At 42.6% G+C, this 24,315-nt stretch overlaps 1 protein-coding gene and 1 pseudogene across 50 annotated transcripts in view; one reads left to right on the plus strand and one right to left on the minus strand.

Annotated features, from left to right (window-relative positions):
- The window catches only part of ZNF532 (zinc finger protein 532), a 127,776-nt gene that overhangs the window by 40,754 nt on the left and 62,707 nt on the right, over positions 1 to 24,315 (minus strand). For 23 of the 50 annotated variants that reach the window (XM_077974681.1, XM_077974686.1, XM_001089453.5 and 20 more), the window contains 2 exons: positions 12,406 to 12,587; positions 7,553 to 7,729 (listed from right to left, as the gene is read on the minus strand). The exons of 16 other annotated variants lie outside the window; for them this stretch is intronic. In XM_077974681.1, coding sequence (XP_077830807.1) covers positions 7,553 to 7,729; positions 12,406 to 12,587 — 359 coding nt within the window. The remainder of the gene's footprint in view (positions 1 to 7,552; positions 7,730 to 12,405; positions 12,588 to 24,315) is intronic. 11 more of the 50 variants (XM_077974696.1, XM_028838120.2, XM_077974694.1 and 8 more) reach the window with 1 other exon arrangement.
- Positions 21,409 to 21,578, plus strand: LOC114673916 (U2 spliceosomal RNA; annotated as a pseudogene).

Raw genomic sequence — 24,315 nt, forward strand, 5'->3', positions numbered from 1 at the left:
GTGCAATTCTCTGTCCAAAATTACAGATTTAACTTTTTTTCTCTCTCTTTCTTTTTATTCTACTTTAAGTTCTAGGGCACATGTGCACAACGTGCAGGTTTGTTACATATGTATACATGTGCTATGTTGGTGTGCTGCACCCATCAACTCGTCATTTACATTAGGTATATCTCCTAATGCTATCCCTCCCCCCTCCCCCCTCCCCACAATAGGACCCAGTGTGTGATGCTCCCCTTCCTGTGACTTTTTTCTCTTTTTCCCCCATAAGATTTATAAGTTTAACTGGATTGGCCTGTTTTTTAAAGGTCTTGAGATGTGACTTTACTGCGGAGCACAAGTACCCTTGGGGGCCGGGGTGCTGAGGAGCAGACGAGGCTTTCAGGACCGTACACTGCAGCACAAGGCTGTACACTAATCATGTGTCATCACTAACTGTAGCAGGTGTGACAAAGATGCTCACTTTCTCCCTGTTTGAAACTGCTTAGTATTATGAACAGCCCAAATGCCCAAGAGTATAAATGGTTAAACAGAAAACTAGGCCGGCATGGTGGCTCATGCCTGTAATCCCAGCACTTTGGGAAGCTAAGGCGGGTGGATTGCCTGAGCTCAGGAGTTTGAGACCAGCTTGGGCAACAGGGCAAAACCCTATCTCCACTAAAAATACAAAAAATTAGCCAGGCGTGGGAGCGCACACCTGTAGTCCCAGCTACTTGGGTGGCTGAGGCACAAGAATTGCTTGGGCCCAGGAGGTGGAGGTTGCAGTGAACTGAGATCATGCCACTGTACTCCAGCCTGGGCAACAGAGCAAGACTATGTCTCAAAAAAAAAAAAAAAAGAAAGAAAGAAAGAAAGAAAAGAAAAGAAAAGAGAAAGAAAGAAAACTATATGAAGATTTTTTAAAATTATGTCACAGAGCTATACCAATGGCATGGAAAGATTTTCACACAAATTGAAACAGAAGATAACAAGACAATGCATGATGTGATCACATTTTTTAAAGGGCATAGAAAAGGAAGAGAAGGCATAGGATTGTCGTCATGTCTGCTGGATAATAGTATATGTATTTTTATTGCTTTGTTTGTCTCTATTTCCTGTTTTTTCTGTAGTTGGCATAGGACAATTTTTTTTAAAAGGATAGACTTGGCCGGGCCCGGTGGCTCATGCCTGTATCCCAGAACTTTGACCAGGTCAGGAGATAGAGACCAACCTGGCCAACATCGTCAAACCCCGTCTCTATGAAAATATAAAAAAAAATCAGCCGGGCGTGGTGGTGTGCACCTGTAGTACCAGCTACTCGGGAGGCTGAGGCAGGGGAATTGCTTGAACCCAGAAGGCAGAGGTTACAGTGAGCTGAGACCACACCACTATACTCCAGCCTGGCAACAGAGTGAGACTCCATCTCAAAAAAAAAAAAAAGAAAAAAAAAAAGATAGCTTCAAGAAAAGAACTCAGATTTACTAGCTAGGTTAAGAAACTGCTCTGAACTCAGCTGGACGCAGTGGCTCACGCCTGTAATCCCAGCACTTTGGGAGGCCGAGGCAGGCGGATCACGAGGTCAGGAGATCAAGACCATCCTGGCTAACATGGTGAAACCCCGTCTCTACTAAAAATACAAAAAAATTAGCCAGGCGTGGTGGTGGGCGCCTGTAGTCCCAGCTACTCAGTAGGCAGAGGTAGGAGAATGGCGTGAACCCGGAAGGCGGAGCTTGCAGTGAGCCTAGATCACGCCACTGCACTCCAGCCTGGGCGACAGAGCAAGACTCCACCTCAAAAACTCAATTTTCACATTTTGAGAAATCATGATTTCATAAGCAACGCCACAACTCATTTTGTTCATGCTACATTCCTCTAGGGAGGGATTCTGTTGTTTGGATGTGCTGTCTTAATAACAGAAAGTGTAAAACAGGAGACCATCTATTTACGTAGGTATCATTCTGAGGAGGCTGAGGAGCTGGTTGTTGGTGTAATATTAGAATCCCTCCCAACAAAATACGAACAGATATAAAAGGGAAAATGGTGACTTTACAACGGAGAAACCGGGCAGACACTGCCTTGCCTTGATGATGAAGGGCAGCATCACCACTACCTTGTAGGATAGGTGGACGTCGCTCTTGCCCCCACAGTGATCCTTTGAGAAAAGCATGGCATCACAGGCCGGTCACTGCCACCAAGAGCACATGCCCAAGTCCAGCAATGAGACCACAGTGACAGCCCAAGTGAGGGTCAGCCACAGGAGAGGCCTGGGTCCCCTTTTAGACGGCCAAACACATGAGAGCAGGGGACACTGAGCTACTGCTTCAGACGGAAGGACACTGATAAGGCAGCACAAGTAAATCCAAAATGTACACCCAGATAAGATCTCGGACCAGAGAGGAGAAAGACACGTCTAACAACTGGGAGGAATCTGGATGAAGTCAACGAACTGGACTGTATTATAATCAACAGACTTCCTGACTGGGGCCGCTGCATGGAGGTTATTTACACAAGTTCCTTTTGTGGAAGGGACCAGAACACACCAAAGTATTTACATCATGGTTCCCCTTTCCTCCTAAATACAAAGCAGGGAAGGAGACAGACCACTGATTGCAACGCTCACAACTGAGCAATCTGGGGGAAAAAGATGCACGCGTTCTCTCCATGTTCTTCCAGCTTTTTTTGTAGGATAAAATCCATTAAAAACTGCAGTTGATTTTTTTTTTGAAGTCCAAATACGACAAACCTCACAGACATGTCTTTTAGGAGCAGAATCTGAGGATGGAGCAAACTCTCCAACGAAAATGGAAAATCCCCAGGGAGACCAGCTGCCAGGCAGAGAGGAGGGGTGGCATTCAAGATAGAGAGACCAGTCTGCACAAAGGCAGGGGTCTACTGGGCACGGTTTGCTGGGAAACAGTGAGAATCCCAGTGTGGCTGGGCTCCCAGGGGTGTGGGAGTGGCGACAGAGGGTGCTTTAGAGTTGTGCAGGGCTTTGAAGGCCAAACCTGGAAGTCTGGACCTAATCCTAAATGCAAGACTGGGTAAGTAGCAGGGTGACTACACCACAACGAAGGCAGCAGGGGAGGGAGAAGAGGGAAGAGAGAGAGAGAGGAGGAGAGGAGGAAGGGGAAAGGAAGGAGAAAGAGAAAAGAATAAAAAGCTAAAACCAAATACCCATAGTCAGTGAGGTCAAATTTACAGCAACAAACTCTCCAAAACACTTCAAACAGGTGTCACAACAAATAAATAAAAGACTCCAAGCTTTGAAATTGCTGCCATAAGCCTCCTACGTTACCATCAATTGAATCCAGCTAGGGGCAAAGCACCATCCTCCACATCATATACCTAATCCCCACAGCCCCGGTTAGGTAGATGACACTGCTGCCATTTCACAGATGGGACACCAGTACTTAGTGAGACTAGATAATCTGCTTGGTGTTAAACAGATTTCAGGGTCAAGGTTCAAATTCAGCTTCCTCTGACTCCATACTCCTCTCTCATGCCTCTATTCTAATTTTGCATGTTTTACTTCTTAGGAACATGTTCAAAAACTCTGTCTCTTATACAATTCTTATTTTGAAGTTCTCATTTCTCCATTTACATACATTTAGACATTGCCAATAAATGGAAGGCATAGCAAAAGAAACTGCTGTTAATCAGCAGTCAAGGAAAAAATAGAAGCAGACACAAAACTTCATTACCATAAGATACAGGCCAGGCGTGGTGGCTCACACCTATAATCCCAGCACTTTGGGAGGCTGAGGCAGGTGGATCACAAGCTCAGGAGATCGAGACCATCCTGGCCAACATGGTGAAACCTCATCTCTACTAAAAATACAAAAATTAGCTGGATGTGGTGGCGCATGCCTGTAATCCTAGCTACTCAGGAAGCTAAAGCAGGAGAATTGCTTGAACCAGGGAGTCGGAGGTTGCAGCGAGCCAAGATTGCGCCACTGCACCACAGCCTGGCAACACAGCGAGACTCCATCTCAAAAAAAGAAAAAAAAAAAAAGAGATACAGTAATAGACATTCAAAATGATCCCAAATTATCCAGAAAAGATTAAGGGGTACTCGAAGTTTCCTTTTAAACAGCAGGGCACTATGCCTGCCCACCCACTGGAAAACAAGAAACAAAGCGCTTCCAACAGTACCCAGCACACAGTAAACACAGTAAACCAAAGAAAAATCGCGTGCCATGCTTTTTGAACTGGGATGCTGGGACTATGGGACTTCACGGGTATATTTTCACACATCCATATGTTCTCTAAGAAAAAACGGGTAAGAGGTTATTTTAACACTGATCATTTAAAAAATTAATGCAAATCATTTGCATAAATTTACGTCATTTGTATAACCACCTGTTAAACAAATACTGCTGGGGGATTTCAGTGCCTGAGCTGGGACTACTTAGTCATTTTGGACTAACGTAAACAGGATAGAGATGGATTTAATGCCAAAAGAAACCTTTGGGTCAAATGTAGGCCAAACAGCCACAGGATGAAAGCGTTTACCTTAGCTTTAACTGGAAAAGGGGGTGAGGGAGGGTTACCTCGGGCACACTGCAGTACAGGCCTACTAGGCCCAACAGAGCTGGTGCAGCAGCCCCCATTGCCACAGCCAGGCTGCGGGTGAGGGCTCCAGGCAGCCAGACTAGCCCTCACACTGAAGCCATGCGATTAACTTATCTTTCACTGGCTTTGGAGTTTTGTTAACCACTTCTATAAATTTGTTTCACTTTTATAATTTAAAATACAGTACCTATTTTTAGGCTTGCACTTGTTAAAGAACTGAGGAAGGAAGGAAGGAAAGAAGGAAGGAAGGAAGGAAGGGAGGGAGGGAGGGAGGGAGGGGAGGGAGGAAGGGAAGGAGGGAGGGAGGGGAGGGAGGTAGGGAGGGGAGGGAAGGAGGGAGGGAGGGAGGGGAGGGAGGGAGGGAAGGAAGGAAGGAGGGAGGGGAGGGAGGGAGGGAAGGAAGGAGGGAGGGGAGGGAGGGAGGGAAGGAAGGAGGGAGGGGAGGGAGGGAGGGAAGGAAGAAGGGAGGGGCCGGGCGCGGTGGCTCGCGCCTGTAATCCCACCATTTTGGGAGGCCGAGACAGGCAGATCACGAGGTCAGGAGTTCGAAACCATCCTGGCTAACACGGTAAAATCCCGTCTCTACCAAAAATACAAAAAATTAGCTGGGCATGGTGGCAGGCGCCTGTAGTCCCAGCTACTCGAGAGGCTGAGGCAGGAGAATGGTGTGAACCCGGGAGACGGATCTTGCAGTGAGCTGAGATCGTGCCACTGTACTCCAGCCTGGGCAACAGAGACTCCGAGAAGGAAGGAAGGAGGGAGGGAGGGAACGAAGGAAGGAGGGAAGGAAGGAAAGAAGGAAAGAAAGAAACAGGAGAGGAGGGGAGGGGAGGGAAAAGAAAAGAGAAGGAAAGGAAAGGGAAAGGGAAAGAGAAGGAAAGGAAGAAAATAAATACTGGGGCGGGGTGCAGTGGCTCGCACCTGCAATCCCAGCACTTTGGGAGGACTGCTTGAGCCCAGGAGTTCAAGACAAGCCTGGGCAACACGGCAAGATCCCGTCTTTACAGGAAACTGAAAAATCAGCCAGGTGTGGTGGTGCACGTGCGCACCTGTGGTCCCAACTACTAGAAAGGCTGAGGCAGGAGGATCACCTGAGCCCAGGAGGTCGAGGCTGCAGTGAGGCATGATCGCACTCCAGCCTGGATTAGAAAGAGACTTCATCTCAAAAAAAGAGAGAAAGAAAAGAAAACACTGGAATAATTGCTTTCTATATAATAGCCAAATTTGAGGAATATTTTAATCATTTGCTTCCTTACATTCTGAGTAACAACTACTGTTCCAGATGTCACACACATTTCTGACAATCAAATTTTATTTATTTTAATAAAGAACCAAATAAAAACTACATTCACTCCAGGGGAAAGGCTGCATTAGTACCCAGAAGTCTAACTGTCCTGAAAACTGAAGACAGTAAAATTCACTAATCCCATCTTCAGGGCCATCAAGCCATGTATGGATTCCTGAATTTGTAATGTGTTTCATTTTGGGATCACCCCACAAAGATCAGAATGAAGGTCCTATTAAAATAAAATTTAACTTCAACACAGTTTTTTTATATATATAAAACAGTTACTTCTATAGTATTCAATCACGTTTCCTCAAAACTAAATGTTTCAACAAAAGCCAGGTGTGGGGGGGGGTGTGTGTGTGTGTGTGTGTGTTTGTGTGTGTGTGGGGTGTGTGTGTGTGTGTATGTGTATGTAAAATATGGCATACCTGCATATCTTCCCCCTAATACTTCCTTAATTATGGAGATATGGGCAAAAAAACACCAACAGATTTGGACGGCAAATCTAGCTTCTTGTAATGATCAAACTCTATGTTGCCATAACTAATCCAGGAATAAAATGAGCACAATCAGGAGCATTAATCCAGTGCTGTGTGCACAAGGAGGGAGTGAAGACACAAAGGAACGAATGAATGCTGACAGAGCCCTCCGTGCTCCAGACACAGGGACTATCGTGCTACACAGTTTAAATACGTCATCTCTCTCACTGAAGCAGGACCCTCACTTCACAGGGGAGAAGATGGCGGCTGAGACAGTGCAGGCCCCAGGTCACCCAGCCAGTGGGTGGCAGGATTCCGACTGGCTCCAGTGCCTACACTCCCTCCTCTTTGCTAAGCTGCCCCTACTGCAGGCAGCCAGCCCCTGTTTGCCAAAGAACCACTTCATTACTAAAGACTCCACAAAGCAAAAATCAATCAAATTAAGAGCAAGATTAAGGCAAAAAAAATTTTACTAATCAGGGACTTATACTGGCTATGAAGTTAAATTCAGTAACCAGTGTCTTAAGTTGCTTTCATCTTAAAAATGTTACTTTTTAAGCAAAAGTGTACCCTATAAAAAAGGAACTATGGAAAAATTTAAAGATGACAGGGTTTCTAAAAAATAGTTTTCCTAGGAGTTGTTAAATATCATCTTCAGAGGCTGGGCACGGTGTCTCATGCCTGTAATCCCAGCACTTTGGGAGGCTGAGGTGTGGGGATCACGAGATCAGGATATCAAGACCATCCTGGCTAACATGATGAAACCCCGTCTCTACTAACAATACAAAAAATTAGCTGGGTGTGGTGGCATGCACCTGTAGTCCCAGCTACTCAGAAGGCTGAGGCAGGAGAATCGCTTGAACCCAGGAGACGGAGGTTGCAGTGAGCCGAGATCACACCACTGCACTCCAGCCTGGGCAACAGAGCAAGACTCTGTCCCCCCCAAAAAAAAAAAACATTCATCTTAAGAAAAAAATATATAAATAATTTACTTGCTGAGCAAAAATTCGTGACAAGAGCATAAATAATAGGTAACATTTTTGGACAATGTCTTTACCTGGAAAGAATAGAAAGATCTGGATGAGCTTTGAGCTATATTTTGTAAAGCATCAAAATTGGCATAGCTGTGTAATTTTTCAGAACTTGGTAAATGTTATTCAATAGAACGACTACTACACCTCGCCTCTAAATTACTAATAAAGCAGTGGAGTAAAAATCGAAAGTCGGTATGACTTACTTTGGTTCTCCTATCTTGATGCCAGGATGCTGTGTGTAGGCGTGGGAATGTGTGCTTGGGGCAGACTTAAACGCCATTGGACAAATAGGACACTTGTAGAAGACTTCACAGTGAGAACCTTGAATGTGAGACTTCAGAGCAGCCACATCAGAGTACACAACATTGCAATGCACACATCTGTTAGAAAAATAAACACATGGTCATTAGCACAAGACCATAACACACGTGTAACTGCAAAAACTGGGTGAGATGAACATACTTTCATAGCCCTTTTAGGCTTTTAATGGCCCTTTGGAAGTATATTTTAGTTTTTTTCCTATTACGAATCAATTTAATTTTTATGCTTTTTGTGGGTTTTTTTTTTTTTTTTTTTTTTTTGGAGACAAGGTCTCGCTCTGTCGCCCAGGCTGCAGTGCAGTGGTGTGATCCCGGCTCATTGCAACCTCCACCTCCCAGGTTCAAGCAATTTTCATGCCTCAGCCTCCCAAGTAGCTGGGATCACAAGTGTGCACCACCACGCCCAACTAATTTTTGTATTTTTAGTAGAGATGGGGTTTCGCTATGTTGGCCAAGCTGGTCTCAAACTCCTAGCCTCAAGTAATTCACCTACCTCAACTTCCCAAAATGCTGGGATGATAGGTGTAAACCACCATGCCCAGCCTATTTTTATATGTTTAAGAGAAAAGATCATGAAGAAGAAAAATAAAACTCAAATAGTCTATTTTTGGAGCATCTTTAATTAACATTTTTAAGAATGGATGTCAAGTCTCCAGACTACTGTTTTTGGAGAGGCCTCCACATGCTGGATGCTGGCACCTGGGCTCTGAGTTTCCTACCCATCCCCAGGACCTAAATGGCATTTCTAATGGAAGAAATCTTCAGTGTCTAAACCTACATGCCATGAACACAGGGGCAGAGAAGAACAAAGAAGTTCTGGCTCCAAGGCCTCAGCCCACTGTTTCCTGGTACACACTGATGTGGTCAATGTATGCAGGGTTCATGGTGGTCCACAGGATAGAGAAGGTCAACCACCTAGGTGTTCTGTCTCCTAGAAAATACATTTGTACACTTGCATTTGTTTAAGAAACTGCATGAATTATAAACCTCTGAAAATTCAGCATCTCTTAAAAAAAATTGTCTCTCTAGCTTATAATCTCACAATTAGCTAATTACTTGCTCAAATATAATCCAATGAAGACAAACTTTAAAACTAAAATACATTTCTCCTCTATCTCATCTTTTTCACACTAAGACTCTAAGCAACACTTATAACACCTCCACTTGATGACCAAGTCTTCCTTGTTCACACCTGAAAACTATTGAAGAGTGGTCTCTCTGCAGGTACAAAAGTCTCCAGAAATGTACTTCTAATACAACTGAACATACGTGCTCCCGGATGTAAACTACCCAGGGAAGAAAGACTGCAGACAAGGCCTGGTTTCCAGGGGGAAGTATCCAAAGACGTCTATGACAATCTAAGATGCTTCTATTCTTAGAACCTCCCTTCTGAATCATGGAGATGCTTCCAAAGTTACACAGGAGTGGCATGTTCTGGACTGCATGCATTCTATTTAGGCTTTGCAAGCATTCTGTTAAAAATCATAACTAATGCATTAGCATTTCCAGTGACTTAAGGCATTATGTTCAGCAACAGCTATGTTAAAACACTAAATAACAACAGGAGAATAAAAGGAAAGCCTCGCTAGCCTATCTACTTGAACTGGTATTTCAGGCAATAGAGCCACCCAAGCATACTGAAACCATTTTGGGTTAACTTACTGGGTTGTCTTGAAGAGGTTAATGCTCCTCTCTGAGCCAGTTACTCATTTGTAAAATGAGAAGAGTTAAAATAGATCATTTTTAGTTCTTCCCAAACCTAGAAGCCTACAACTCCCATGCAAGAGGAAGATTATGTAAAACAAAAGTAGATGAGTAATTAATGAAACTGAAGGACCCACCACACCATAACTATAAACAGAAGATTTTCCCATGAAGGATAGAAAGATGGTGGTGTTCAAAGGGCAAAAGACCCAGGAAGGACAAAAAGGAATACAGAGAAAAGCAATAATAACCTAAAGTCACTCGGAGTAAGAGGAAGGTTTAATGTACAGCAAATAAAAAGGAAGTATCTAAAATAAAGATGGAATTTTTTGAAGCAAAAGGAAGTGGCTGTGACTCAACCCAGAGAACGCCATGGAGGCCAAGGGAAACCCTCTTTAACAAGTAAGAAACGAAAGCAGGGTATTTTAAAAAGTCATACATCTGCCTACAGGAAGAAGAGGAGTTTCAGGGGGCAACAGAGGCCAATGGGGGATGTAAATAAGACAAAGAAAGGCAGACTTCGAACGGCTCATACAGTATCTTAATGCTATGAAAAATCCTGTCTACTAAGAAATACGTAATATCCTGAAGTCCTGTTCTGGATAGCAATAAACTTTCTTTATTGTTTGAATTAAAAAAAAAAAGTTTACAGTATAAAATCCTATAACCATTCCCCTTTCTAGATACGGAGTCCAGTGTATCAAGAGGCAGGAAAATTCAGAAAAAAATATTTGACTTTTATCAATATATAACTTTTACGAAGTTAACCAGGAGCCAGGGATGACCCATCAATATTTGGGAGATGTAACATGAGCAGGAGGAGAGACAGCAAGGCACACTGCACCAAGACGAGACAAAGTGAGGCGTGGGAACCATGCTGCCACATTAGACTCCTCTGGCTAAAGACAAGACATATTGAAAATGAGTAACTATAAAGCCAAAGGGAGCAGAAAACATGACAAGGCCACAGGGGTACTAAGCCCCACTTAAACATGAACATGGACCATTACATGAAGCAGCAGAGGAAAAGCATTACAGTTAAAAATGTTCCTCTCTTCTAAAGGAGCAGTCAATATGAACTAAACTTCACAACACATCATTTTTTACCAGCCCCATATAGCCTCAAGTCCAGGGAGAAAAAAAATCCACACTCAACACAAAATTTTTGGTTAACAACTTGAAATATGCAATTCAAAATACCAAATGTGAACAACTCTGTGAGTAGGGCAAAAGAACAGAAGGGCAAGGATGGTCTTTTCCCAAGTGGGCTGATTACTTTCAGCCTGCATGTGGAGCTTCTGTTTTAATTCAGGAAAGACAGCAGCAATAGCTAAAATTGCAGAAGTCATACTTCTTTTAATCATACCAACCTAAGTTTACTTTCATTATATTAGAAAAACTAAACATTTGAGAAAAATTCGACATCAGTGCAAAGAAGAGCACTTGGGAAGTGCTGCAGAGCTGCTTTCTATTATTAAACGCAGAATCCATTAATAATAGTTTCAAAACGTGATGGCAAGAACAAAAGTATTATTCTGCATGGACTTTGCAGATCTGGGGCACCTTTGATTATCCTGTTTTACTCAGTAACATCCCAGTGGAGCTGGAGGCAGACAATGCACCAATTTTATAGACAGAGGCACCACAGTACAGAGAGAATACGTGAATTACCACATAATTAGTTACTGGCAGAAGTGGTACAAGAAAACTGGTTTCTTGATTTCCAAGCCAAAGGTTTCCACCAGGCTAGATCTCAATTCATAAAACACTTGTGCATTACAGGTTTGGAGGCATGCGATAAAATGTGAAGTAAGTCTCATAGCTTAGTGTTATTAATGGAAAACTGGGCAGAACCACCTAGGAATTGATGATAACATAACCTAAACTTAAATAAAACCACCAAATCATGCTAACTGGACTTCATTTTTATTAAACATAATTTATTACAGGTAAAAAAAAAAAAAATCATTGCATATTAACAATCTAACAAAGGTACCAGGTAAGCAAATACCTAATGTTAAGATAAACATATAGTACAGTAATACCTCTATTAACAAAGACACTGTGTATCAATGGACATGTTTTCTGGTGGAATCTTCTTAGTGAAAATATAAAAGGCACCAGAAGGTCCTAAGATGGAGAAAACAGTTCAAATGTATCATCATTCAACACTAGCTAACATTAGATTTGCCAGATGTTGTACAACGCACATCTGAGAATCCGGGGGGGCAGTAAAAGGGACCACAGTGAAGACACACAGAAGAGACAAGGGAGGAATGAGAGAACTCGAATGGGGAGAGGCAGGAGGAGGAAGGGGAGAAGAGGGAGGAAGGGGAGAAGAGGGAGGGAGGAGAAGGGAGGAGTAAATGGGGAGGAGGGAGAAGGGGAGAGGGAGGAGGAGGAGTGGGGAGGGAGAGGGAGGAGGAGGAAGGGGGAGGAGGGAGAGGAGAGGAGAAGACGGGAGAGAAGGGGGGAGAGGGAGGAGGAGGAGGAAGGGAGGAGAGGGAGGAGGAGGAGGAGGAAGGGAGGAGGGAGAGGAGGAGGAGTGGGGAGGAGGAGGAAGTTATTTGGAGTGCAAGGCTGGGACATACACCCCATCCTTCAACGTGGACAAAATAAAAGTAAAAGACCATCGCACTATTTCTGTTTTCATGAGAAGGGGAAATATTAAGAGGTACAGAATATATAGTTTTCTTGCAGGGGTTAAAATGCAAAGAGTATGATAGCAAAAGTCTGTTAAAAACGGTAGAGACACAAAAAAACCTGACAGTCAAAGTCACACCTGCACACATGCAAGACTGTGCCTAAAAGGACAGGCCCCATGACCCTCCGATTTGTGAGGACCAGCAGGGCCGACATTACATTAAGAGGATTCAAACAGATGGACTCTACAAATGAGCTAGGTTCCCAGAGGATCTGTTAATCGAGGTATCACTGTATGACCCAGAAACCTGTGTGTGCAGACCACTCAAAATGCTGTGCGGTTGTAAGTGAACGAGTTTTACTTGCACATAAGTGAATGATATACTGACCGAAAACCAACTCTCCTCGTGTAGTGCAGACAGTTCTTGGTGACGTGGGTCTGGAAGTGCACCGACCTGCAGATGGCCCCGCACTCAGGGCAGGTGTAGGGAGATTTGTGCTGATGGATTCTCTGGTGTGATGCATAACTGCACTGGTTAGGAAGCAGCATCTGGCAGATAGTGCAAGTCTTCTAAACAAACCAAAGGGGGAAACAGGGTTGGTCCTACTAAGTACTTTCTAATATGCAAAGAACCATGGTTAAACCTCCAGATAATTATACATCCTTCATTTCAAACACTACAGTAATTGATTCTAAGCCCAAGGGAAAAGCCAACTTGAAAGTTACATGTCCTGCGTACAATTCTTTGTCCTGTAAAATCACAGTATGTGCTATGTAGTCAGGCTCATCTCAAAGTATGAGCTAAAAACATCTGTTGTAGCAGAGCTCCAATTCTGTTACTTTTGCATTTTGCTTAGGGCAAAGAAGAGAGGTATTCTTACAAATGTATGTGAGCAAACAATTTTAATACGTAGTAACAAGTTTATAGGCATATGTATCTTGACAGTAGTCACAGTCCTCACAATTCATAAAAAGCTTTCTCCAAAATAATAAAAATTAATTAGAAGTGAATCCAATTGTTCCCCGACCAGTTATTTGAAATCTGAAATACAGGAATGCAAAAGAATGGCGACAGCAATTATTTGTTCTTTTTGCACTTAAATTGGCCTTTAAATGGATGACCTGGCCATGATAAAATTTATAATTAAAACCAAGGAACTCAAGTTCAAGTATATAAATTTAGACATTAAATTACAATTTTATAGAGCTTAAAATCTGATTATGCATAAAATAAAATTAAAGGTGAAATTCTCTTTGGAAAAGGCTCTATATCATTAACTATCCAGGAAAACCCAAAACACTATTTTTCATCCTCTTGGATATAGGCAATAAACATGGTATATTTTTAAAAACACAAAACCAAAAAAAAATTAAAGTAAACATAAACTGAGGACTTATTACTTCCACCCCAAAAATAAACCTCACATAGCATATGACATAAACTGTGTTTAAATATTTTCAGAAATTCATGCAAACACAAATTATCTACCATCTTCTAAAATGTACAATTTGTATTAAAGCCAAAGAAAGCCTCAAAATATAGATTCTTGCTAAGATTCAAAGCATTTGTTTATATTGACAACAGTTAAGAAATTTTAAAACAACTTTTTTTATTCTTCTAGTTTTTGAAGCACGCCCAAAAATTAAGGTTTAAACTTCCAAGTGACTTAGACTAAGAAAAATAGGAAACTCACTTGAAAATTCTTTCTTGATTTTCTCCTGAAAGGACTAAAATAACAATTTTATCCCACAAAATGTTTATTATAATCACAAAATAAGAACATTACAGGTAGCTTTGATGAAGTTAGCATCATTAAAAAAACAGCACTCCTTTTCTCATAACACATATTTCAAAGGTTAAAACAAGCCACAGCAAGGAAAACCAGTCAACAGATTCATTAATAACAGATCCTGTTAACATCTACATTACCACAGGTAATCATTTGTTTCTGTGAACTCAAGTCTTCTATCTACCTTCACACAGTCCCAGGCAGGGAATTATCATGTCTGAACTTCCACAGGCAACTTAAAATGTCTTGCACTTACTTGGGAATAAAGTTAGCATTTTCTATACTAAAAGAAGTCAAAAAACATTTTATATATATACACACACACACACATTTATATACATACATATACACATACACACGCATGTGTGTATATATATGTTATATTAAAATATATACATTGGTCCCATCCTACCATGAGTCAAATGGTAAGATTAAGCTAGGTATTTAAAATACATTAAGTAAATTGAAGTACATCATCTCATTTAATTCTCATAACCTATGAAGCAGATAACATCTCCATTTTACAGATAAGGAAATGAGGCTCAGTAAAGTTAAGAAACTCGCCCAAGTCTCCAAACCTATTAAGTGGAAGAACCAGGATTTGAACTGGAGTCTAGGAGTGGGGTGGGGATATAATGAATGAATAAACAAAAACACACAGGGAAAACCATTAGCAAATATACCAACAGTGCCCACAGTATGTCAGTGTCGACGTGAGTCCCCCTCCCCTGCTGCTTCTCTTTTATCTAAAGTAATGTGATTGTACTACTTTTAGAATGGTAGAAAATGGAAAGAAAATCTAAAAAGCAGACAGTGTTCCCTGAAAAAAATTTTCACATTTTCATCAAGATATACTACAAATGGTTATCCTTCACAATACATATAAGACGCACAAGGAATTACTTAAATTCACTGGAATGTATCATCATCATGTCTCCCCACCCAGCTGTACGACTCTGCACTCACTCGTTCCCATCAGCTGAGGCTCCTCACCGACTTTCGGTACAGAAGCACAAGGAGAAAGAGGGAGTCATAGGGACTACAGCCTCAAATCAAAATGCTTTCACACTTTGCAATTCCTGAAGTGGGAGAAAATGGTCACCGGGGAGTCGCGCTGGACACTAGAGACCTTGCCTTTAGTTTCTGTAGATGCATGCATATCTACGTACAGACACTTAGTTACCCCTGCATTTCTATCTTTATTTACCTGCCTCCTCTACTCCTTGACTCCATTCTGTTTGGGTTTTGTTTTTGTTCTTGTTTTGAGATAGGCTCTCACTTTGTTGCCCAGGCTGGAGTACAGTGTCGTGATCACAGCTCACTGCAGACTCCACCTCCTGGCCTCAAGCGATCCTCACTCGTCAGCCTCCCCAGTAGCTGAGACCACAGGCACACGCCACCACACTCAGCCAATGTTTGTATTTTTTTTGCACAGACAGGGTCTCACATATTGTCCAGGCTGGTCTCAAACTCCTGGCCACAAGCAATCCTCCTGCCTCAGCCTCTCAAAGTGCTAGGACTACAGGTATGAGCCACCATGCCAGCTTCATTCCATTTTGAGGGAAAAAACAAGCTATTTTGGTTGGAGACATCCTCCTCCTTGATGGTTGCATGGTGTCAATAGTTTTAAACTCATATGACATCATTTGCTTAACTGTATTCCCTCAAGCTGTATTCACTGTTCCTGTTATAGAAAACTTGTCATCCCTGCTTCCCATGATAGTGGTGATGCATTTTCACAGCACAAAGGAGTATCTTCCATCAGCTTTTCTGGAATGCTTTGAATTCATGAAAATGATGAACATCCTCTGGGTTTGGGGGGATGTATTTCAGCATGAGGGCAGACAAGGATTTCTTTGGGGCCTGTAATGACTGACTTTCCTTACTTTTTTTAATCAAGTAAATTAAAATATATCTTAAAATTCTAACACTCTACTACACAAGCTGAAGCTACTTAGTAGAGGATAAAGCAGTTGAATGTGACGGTAACCGCCTTTTCAATAGAAGAAAGCATAAGAAAGGGCACCTACGTGGTTTTATGTGTCTCTTGACATTTTACTTATGTCATCTAAAAATGGATAAACATTTTCGGTACTTAGGTAATAAACATTTAATTTCTATTCTACAGCAGACTTATTTGCTCGGTTGAACTGTTACTTTTTAAAGTAAACATTACTTTTCAATAGCCAGGTAATACTAGAAAGCTATAGGAAAATAAAGCCGAAAAGTACCCACATTCCACGCTTTGCAATTACAACCGACTCTGTGTATCCTGAGGTTCTGCATCTATGTATTCAGTCCACCACAGATCAAAAATATTTGGGAAAAAAATAAAAAATAACAAAACAACAATAAAAAATACAGTATAACAACTATTTACATAGTATTTACACTATTAGATATTATAAGTAATCTTGAGATGATTTAAAGGACACAGGCAGATGTGCTTAGGTTCTATGCAAATACTGTGCCATTTTATAACAGGGGCTTGAGCATTCTCAGATGTTGGTATCTGAAGGGGGTCCTAGAAACAACACCTGAGGAAACTAAGAGATGACTGTACTCATTTTTTTTAAGAGACAGAGTCTCACTCTGTCGCTCAGGCTGGAGTGCAACAGCACGATCTCAGTTCACTGTAACCTCTGCCTCCCAGGTTCAAGCAATTCTCCTGCCTCAGCCTTCCAAGTAGCTGGGACTACAGGCACACACCGTCACACCCGGCTAATTTTTTTGTATTTTAGTAGAGACAGGGTTTCACCATGTTGCCCAGGCTGATCTCGAACTCCTGAGCTCAGGTGATCCGCCCACTTCGGCCTCCCAAAGTGCTAGGATTAGAGGCATCAGCCACTGCACCCTTCTTGAGCCTTTGCTATCCAATCCTGGCACTGAAATCCATCAATGGCATGCAAATGCAGGCTACAGGGAAGGGGGAACCTGGTACATTCTGGCCAGTTAAGGAATCAGAGAGTGTTCAAGCTTGACATCCTCTTTCTATAGATGAGGAATTAGCTGAGTAATAAGAAAAATAATTATACGTGTTTTTGCTCATAATGTAGGCAGAAAACAGCCTGAGAGAGGTACGTGAGAAACAGTGAGAGAGGCTAGAGAAATTAAGTATGGCCATATACTTATGCTTAAATTTCAAACAGACCAAAAGCCTACACCAACATGAAACACTGCAGCTAAGTCAGAAACAATGCCAGCTTAACAGTCAGCCCAGATGCTAAGTAAAGTACTCTCACCTCATTAAAAGCAGTTCCATAATCTTCTGTCTACAGTATAATTATCCAAAAATAATAAAGTATACCAGTTTGTTTTGTGGCTTTCACTTTTGTCCAATTTCAGACTGAGAACACAAAGAAAGCATTTCATTTCAGATCTCACTTAAATGGAAGTCATACCAGGCAAACACAGCAGAGCTGGCTCTGTATGCCTTTCGCTCACAGAGTTAGACGGTTGTGCTGGTTTTGTCCTCAAATCATTCTGCTACACAAAACATCCCTAACAAGAATTGACAGTTAAATGAACAAATTTACAGAAAGCTATATGGCCAACACATATAATCTACTTAGATGCTTATTACTGAAGAATATGGGTAAATTAAAAGTTGATAACACTAAAATATAAACTAGGACAGGACTAGTCTTGACCAAAATTTAAATTAAACACTTAGAAGAGCAGGACCAAAAACCAAGGGTCATGAGTCTTCTGCTAATAAGGGTATTTTGGGAGAGGGAGGAAGGGAGGAATTCAGGTGAGCTCCCCGGTTTCCAGAGGAAGCTGTCTGAGCAGAGCGGATCTAGAAATGAGAACCAGCAGAGGCTGCTCCCGGGAATACAGTTAGTATGTTATATTAATGATGCCCAGAAAGTTCCCGAAACTAAAGTGAACCAGCAATTCCCGAAAACGAGGACCACTTTAGATGCCACCTTTATCCACACTCCGGAAGGTGACTTGGAAGTAACCCCAAGAATCCATCCTTATGTGATTCCTAAGGTCCCTCTGGCTGTAAGAGCCTATGCTTCGACATCTTAGACAAGCAGAAAGAATGAACCAGCAATACAGAAACTTTGCCTTGAGTCCCGGCTCTGCCACCAATTGGGCATTTGCTTTTTTCAATTGTAAAATAAAAGGGCTGGTCAAAAGACCTATAGCATTCTGTGATTCTACAGCTGATATAAATTCCACAAGAAGAAAACAGGTTTTTAAAATTAAGGGGTTACAGAAAGCATTTCCAGTCTATAGTTGGTTAAATTTAGACATGGTTTTAAGAGGAGTTGAAGCAATGACATCCCAACACATTAAATTGGTATTTATCAATTATTCAAACGACAGTCCTCAGCTCTTAAATACTTTATGGAGAAGAGGAAAGCTCCTCTGGTCTCTCGCCCACTCCCTTTTCTCGACATACCCCAAAGCCGGGATTATTAAGCAGACAGATCAGAATACAAACCCCTAACTGGGGCAGATTTAATGGCTAAAGAGTCAACTGCTCAGAACTCTGTTTTTATTGTACTGCTTGATTCCATGCTCCCTGGAAGGCAGTGATCCCCGCAAAGGTCCTCAGCCCTCTGGCTCTCTCCCTCTGCCACCGCCTCCTCCAAGGGGTAAGCAGATGCATGCAGGCAGTCTAACCTCAGCCTAGCAGGCTTTCGGTTCCTGGTCCAGATTGTGTAGCACAGTGTGATCAAATCCCAAGACAGCTTTGGGAACGTATGGCAAAGAGAGCCTCAAGTTAAAACCATATATTCCAACACAGCTCTTACCAGAGACCCGCTCTTGGGGGTCACTGAGCACAGGCCAGTTAATAAGGAAGCGGTGCTTTTGAGTCTCTCTGGCGACTGTTAGTTCTGCATAGATTGTCTACGGAACACTCGGAGGAGGAGCAGCAACTGGCAAAGAGAATGCACCAAATGCCACCCAAACCTTCCTTTAACCCACGGCATACTGGCAGTCTCAGAAGGCTAAAGGCATGCGTAAGGGGAGATGGTGAGAGGCATAGGAGGAACAGCCCCAGCTGGTGCTCACAGGCAGACAGACCCTTTGCTGGGTGCAGAGAAGCACCCTGGGGAAACTGAGACAGGCTCTGTTCAAAACATAAACAGAGGTCAAAATACAAAATGATACCAAGGAAAAAATAAAATATAAAAGGAAAGATTTAAAAAGGGGATAGTGACTGAGCTAAATCAAGAAAAGTGTGTTCTTAAGAGAGAGGCTGAGGTCTTAAAAGAGGCTCAGCTCACCAGATGTGAAAGGAAAAAGAAGCAATTCTCACTCCTAACTGCTTTTAAAGACGGGGCTAAGAAAGGAAATTTACACTGGGCGGAGAAAATGTCTTCAATTCAGAGACAACAGAAATCCCAGGAAGTCAAATGGAAAGTCACCCTCCCAGGAAGCCTAACTGCAAAAACAACTGAGATTGGGGTCTGAAAGTCTCTGGCAGAGCACAATAATGCAATTACAGAATCTCTCACTGAAGACAGGACAGCTACATTAGGATCTTTTTTTAAAAATGGAGTAAAACGTCCACTTTCAGGAAAATGGAATAAAAGTCACTTTCCCTATTCTTCCCATTAAGTACAACTCAAAACCCTGAACATTATATATAAAGTAAACATAAAAGGACTCTGAAATGTGGAATGAAAGATTAGCTAGGGACCTCAAGACCCTACGAATGACAGGGTAGTCAGTTCCCTAGGTTTCTCTTTGCCTCATATGTACCAGATTTGGAGCTGAAGAAGCTAGTAACCCAAAATGCCAATGGGAAGAGACAAAAAAAATATCCCCAAGAAAGCCTGTGCTCTGTAGCCGACGACCAGGAAAGGGGTGCCTAGGAAAACAGAAAACTTTTAAATGAAGACTGCTCTACTCCAGCCAAATCCTACAGAAAACGCTGTGGCTTCACCCCAATCTGTGCCAAGTCGAGGGGAGTCAAGACTTCATTCAACCCTCTTGAGACTGTAACAAGCTGCCTGTCCCAACGCCCCTACCCAGATGGTGGGTGTCAGAGAAGGCCAGTAGCAAAGGGGAGTTTTCATCTCTGCCAATTCCCCCACCACCAGCCCAGCAGGTTTGTTTTTTTTTTTAAACCCTAAAAAAGGAATCTCCAGGTCCAGATGGTTTCACTGGAGAATGCTACCAAACAAAGAATTCTACCAAACAAAGAAAAACTAACACCAATTATACACACTCTCTTCCAGAAAAATTGAAGAGGAGGGAATACTTCTCAATTCTTTAAAAAATGAGTATCAACCTATCTCAAACCAGATAAGAACAGAACAAAAAAGGAAATCTACATGGATATAGATGCAGAACTTCTTAACAAAATAGCAGCAATTATAATTCAAAATATATAAAAAGAATGGCCGGGCGCGGTGGCTCAAGCCTGTAATCCCAGCACTTTGGGAGGCCGAGACGGGCGGATCACAAGGTCAGGAGATCAAGACCATCCTGGCTAACACAGTGATATCCCGTCTCTACTAAAAAATACAAAAAAACTAGCCGGGCGAGGTGGCGGGCGCCTGTAGTCCCAGCTACTCGGAAGGCTGAGCCAGGAGAATGGCGGGAACCCGGGAGGCAGAGCTTGCAGTGAGCTGAGATCCGGCCACTGCACTCCAGCCTGGGCAACAGAGCAAGACTCCATCTCAAAAAAAAAAAAAAAAAGAAATATGCAGCTTGACCAAGTGGGATTCATTTCAGAAATGCAAGGCTATTTTGATATCTGAAATATCAATATAATCTACCCAAAAAAACCCTGAAACCAATAACTGAGTTCAACAGAGTCAAAGGATACACAATATGTAAAAATTATTTGTCTCTATACATATTAGCGATCAATATGTCCTCACCAAAAAATATGATACCACTTATGATTGTCTGAAAAAATAAAACTAACAAAACATGCACAGGACTTACATGATGAAAACTACAAGGCTGGCGCAGCAGCTCACACCTGTAATCCCTGCACTTTGGGAGGCTGAGGCGGGCGAATCACCTGAGGTCAGGAGTTCGAGATCAGCCTGACCAACATGGAGAAACCCCGTCTCAACCCCATCTCTACTAAAAGTACAAAATTAGCCGGGCATGGTGGCACATGCCTGTAATCCCAGCTACTCGGGAGGCTAAGGCAGGAGAATCACTTGAACCCGGGAGACGGAGGTTGCCGTGAGCCGAGTTTGCACCACTGCACTCCAGCCTGAGCAACAAGAGTAAAACGCCATCTCAAAAAAAAAAAAAAAAGAAAAGAAAACTACAGGTCGGGCGCGGTGGCTCAAGCCTGTAATCCCAGCACTTTGGGAGGCCGAGACGGGCGGATCACAAGGTCAGCAGATCAAGACCATCCTGGCTAACCCGGTGAAACCCCGTCTCTACTAAAAAATACAAAAAACTAGCCCGGCGAGGTGGCGGGCGACTGTAATCCCAGCTACTGGGGAGGCTGAGGCAGGAGAATGGCGGAAACCCGGGAGGCGGAGCTTGCAGTGAGCTGAGATCCAGCCACTGCACTCCAGCCTGGGTGACAGAGCGAGACTCCGTCTCCAAAAAAAAGAAAAAAAGAAAAGAAAACTACAAAACAAAGAATCAAAGATATAAATAAATGAAAAATCACTTCTCGGCCTTTTGGCTAAGAACAAGTGTAGTATCTGTTCTTATTAGTATAAATAAATGAAGAATCTGTGCTCATGTTCATGGATTGAAAGGCTCAATATAGTAAAGATGTCAATTCTCCCCCAAACTGATATGTAGGTTTAATGCAATTCCTATCAAAATCCCAGCATGTTGTTTTACAGAAATAGACAACATATAAAAGGTAAAAGAACTAGATTAGTGAAAACAATTTTGGGAAAGAAAAATCAATTGGAGGCATCCATCTACCAGATTCGAAGACTACCTACAGTACTCAGACTGTAGATACTGGTAGACGGACAGACACACAGATCAATGGAACAGAATAAAGAACTCAGAAACAACCCCACACAAATGCCTGACTGATACTTGACAAAGGGGCAAAAGCAATTCATTGGAGGATGACAGCATCTTCAACAAATATCCATGTATGGGGGAAAAAAAAATGACCCTCCACCTAAATCTCACACCTGATACCAACATCAACTCAAAATGAGTCACAGACTTAAATGTAAATCACAGAATTATAAAGCGTTAAGGAAAAAAACATGGGAGAAAATGTTTAGAATCTAGAGCTATGCCTTACACTTGACACCAAAAGCAGGGGTCATAAAATGGAAAACTGATATACTTGACTTCATGAAAATTACAAACTTTTGCTCTGCTAAAGACCTGTTAAGAGGATGAAAAGACAAGTTACAGACTAGGCGAAAACACTTGCAACCACATAGCCAACAAAAGACTAGTATCTAGGCTCTATCAAGAACTTGTGAAACTCAATGGTTTGTTGTAAAAGCAAACAACCTAATTAGAAATGGGCAAAAGATATGAAGAGACATTTCACCAAAAAGGAAAAACAGATGGCAAATTAAACCCATGAAAAGGTGTTCAACATCGTTAGCCACTAGGGAAACACAAACTGAAACCACAATAAAATAATACCACGCACCTATCAAAATGGCTAAAATAAAAAACGGTACCACCATCAAATGCTGGAGGATGCAGAGAAACTGGATCCCTTGTGTGCTGCTCCTGGGAATATAAAATGGTACAGCCACTCTGCAAAACAGTTTAAGAGTCTAAACATGCAAATACCACACAAGCCAGCAATTATATTCTGCTGATAAATAGGCATTTATCCCAGAGAAATAAAAACTTATGTCCACACAAAACCCAGTACACAATGTTAATAACAGCTTTATCCATCATAGCCCCCAACTGGATCCAATGCAGATGTCTTTCAACAAGTGAATGGTTAAACGAACTATGGTAAACCATACAACGGAATCTACTCAGCAATAAAAAGGAATATACTATTGATATACGCAACAACCAGGGAAATATGCTGAGTGGAAAAAAAGCCAATCCTAAGGAGTTATATACGATATTATTCCATCTATATAACATTCCTGAAATGACGAAATTATAGAAATGAAAAACAGCTTAGTGATTGCCAGGGTTAAGGAGCGAGGAGAGGGTGTGGGTGGCTATAAATGAGCAATATGAGATCTTTGTAGTACTGGAAAAGCTCTGTTATCTTGACTGAGTCAATGCCCATTTCCCAGTTGTGATACTGTTCTATAGTTTTGTGAGATGTTACCATTGTGGGGAACTGGATGAAGGGTATACAAGTTGTCTCTGTATTATTTCTTACATAGATCTATAATTATCTCAAAAGAAAAAGGGAAGGAGGTCCCTCTGCCAAAGTAGTACCTTTCTCCAGACCTGGTAAACCAAGGAGCTGAAAGGCACTGAGTGAAGAGTGATGGACCTGCCAATCTAGCAAGGACCCCAGAGGCCACACCCCTTACACTTTCTGAACCATGAACAGTGGCAGCAGGATCGGTTCAGGAATCCACTTCAGGTGACGAGACTAGACTGACTAGACACTAATGTGCAGACCCAGGGCACCCTGACTCAGAGTCGCAGGCACAGGCTTAAATTGCACTGGGTTCCTACCCCAGAAAGCACAGGCCAGGGTGTGAGCACTGAAAAGCTGTTACAATGTGGGCTGGTATACTCTTCCAATTCACCCATGAGCTACCAAGAATGTGGAGGTCTATGGGGAAATGGAAAGTTAAAGTGTTAAATACATGGAATACTGGCTGGACAGGGTGGATCACATCTATAATTCCAGCACTTTGGGAGGCTGAGGCGGGTGGATCACTTGAGGTCAGGAGTTCAAGACCAGCCTGGCCAACATGGTGAAACTCCGTCTCTACTAAAAATACAAAAATTAGCTGGATGTGATGGTGTGTGCCTGTAATCCTGGCTGCTCTGGAGGCTGAGGCAGGAGAATCACTTGAACCCAGGAGGCAGAGGTTGCCGTGAGCCGAGATTATGCCACTGCACTCCAGCCTGGGCGACAGAGTGAGACTCTATCTCAAAAAAATATATATGGAACGTGTTGGACAACAGAGGAAAGGAGGGGCTCGGCACAGCCGCCGGTACCTCAGGCTCCCCTGGGTCCATTTCTAGATTTGTAAGCGGTCATGTGCGTTTTAAGTGCCACCCTCAGACAGAAACCAAGTTCTGTGGGTAGATGTTTTCCCAATCGAGTTGAACAAACTATAAACTGGCCGACAGTCATGTGACTGGCAAGTGAAAAGGATGAAACAAAGGCTACTTTCTCTTTTCTTTTCTCCCTGTCTTACTGCAGCCCCCACCTCCCGCTCCCATGGCTGCTGGATGGCACCCTGGGCAACAGTAATGGGCGAGAACCCCCATGGTCACATGTGGAGGCTAGGATGGCAACAGCCACAGGAATTCTACTGAGCCCCTAGAACCGAGGAAGAGACTCCAGGTTGGGTTAAACCATGAATGCTGAAGACACAGCAGCTACTCCCACTGAGGCAGAAGCCACACTCCCCGCCTGGGTCTGAGTG

This window comes from Macaca mulatta, chromosome 18, assembly GCF_049350105.2.
Source record: "Macaca mulatta isolate MMU2019108-1 chromosome 18, T2T-MMU8v2.0, whole genome shotgun sequence".
In the NCBI taxonomy this organism is placed as follows: domain Eukaryota; kingdom Metazoa; phylum Chordata; class Mammalia; order Primates; family Cercopithecidae; genus Macaca; species Macaca mulatta.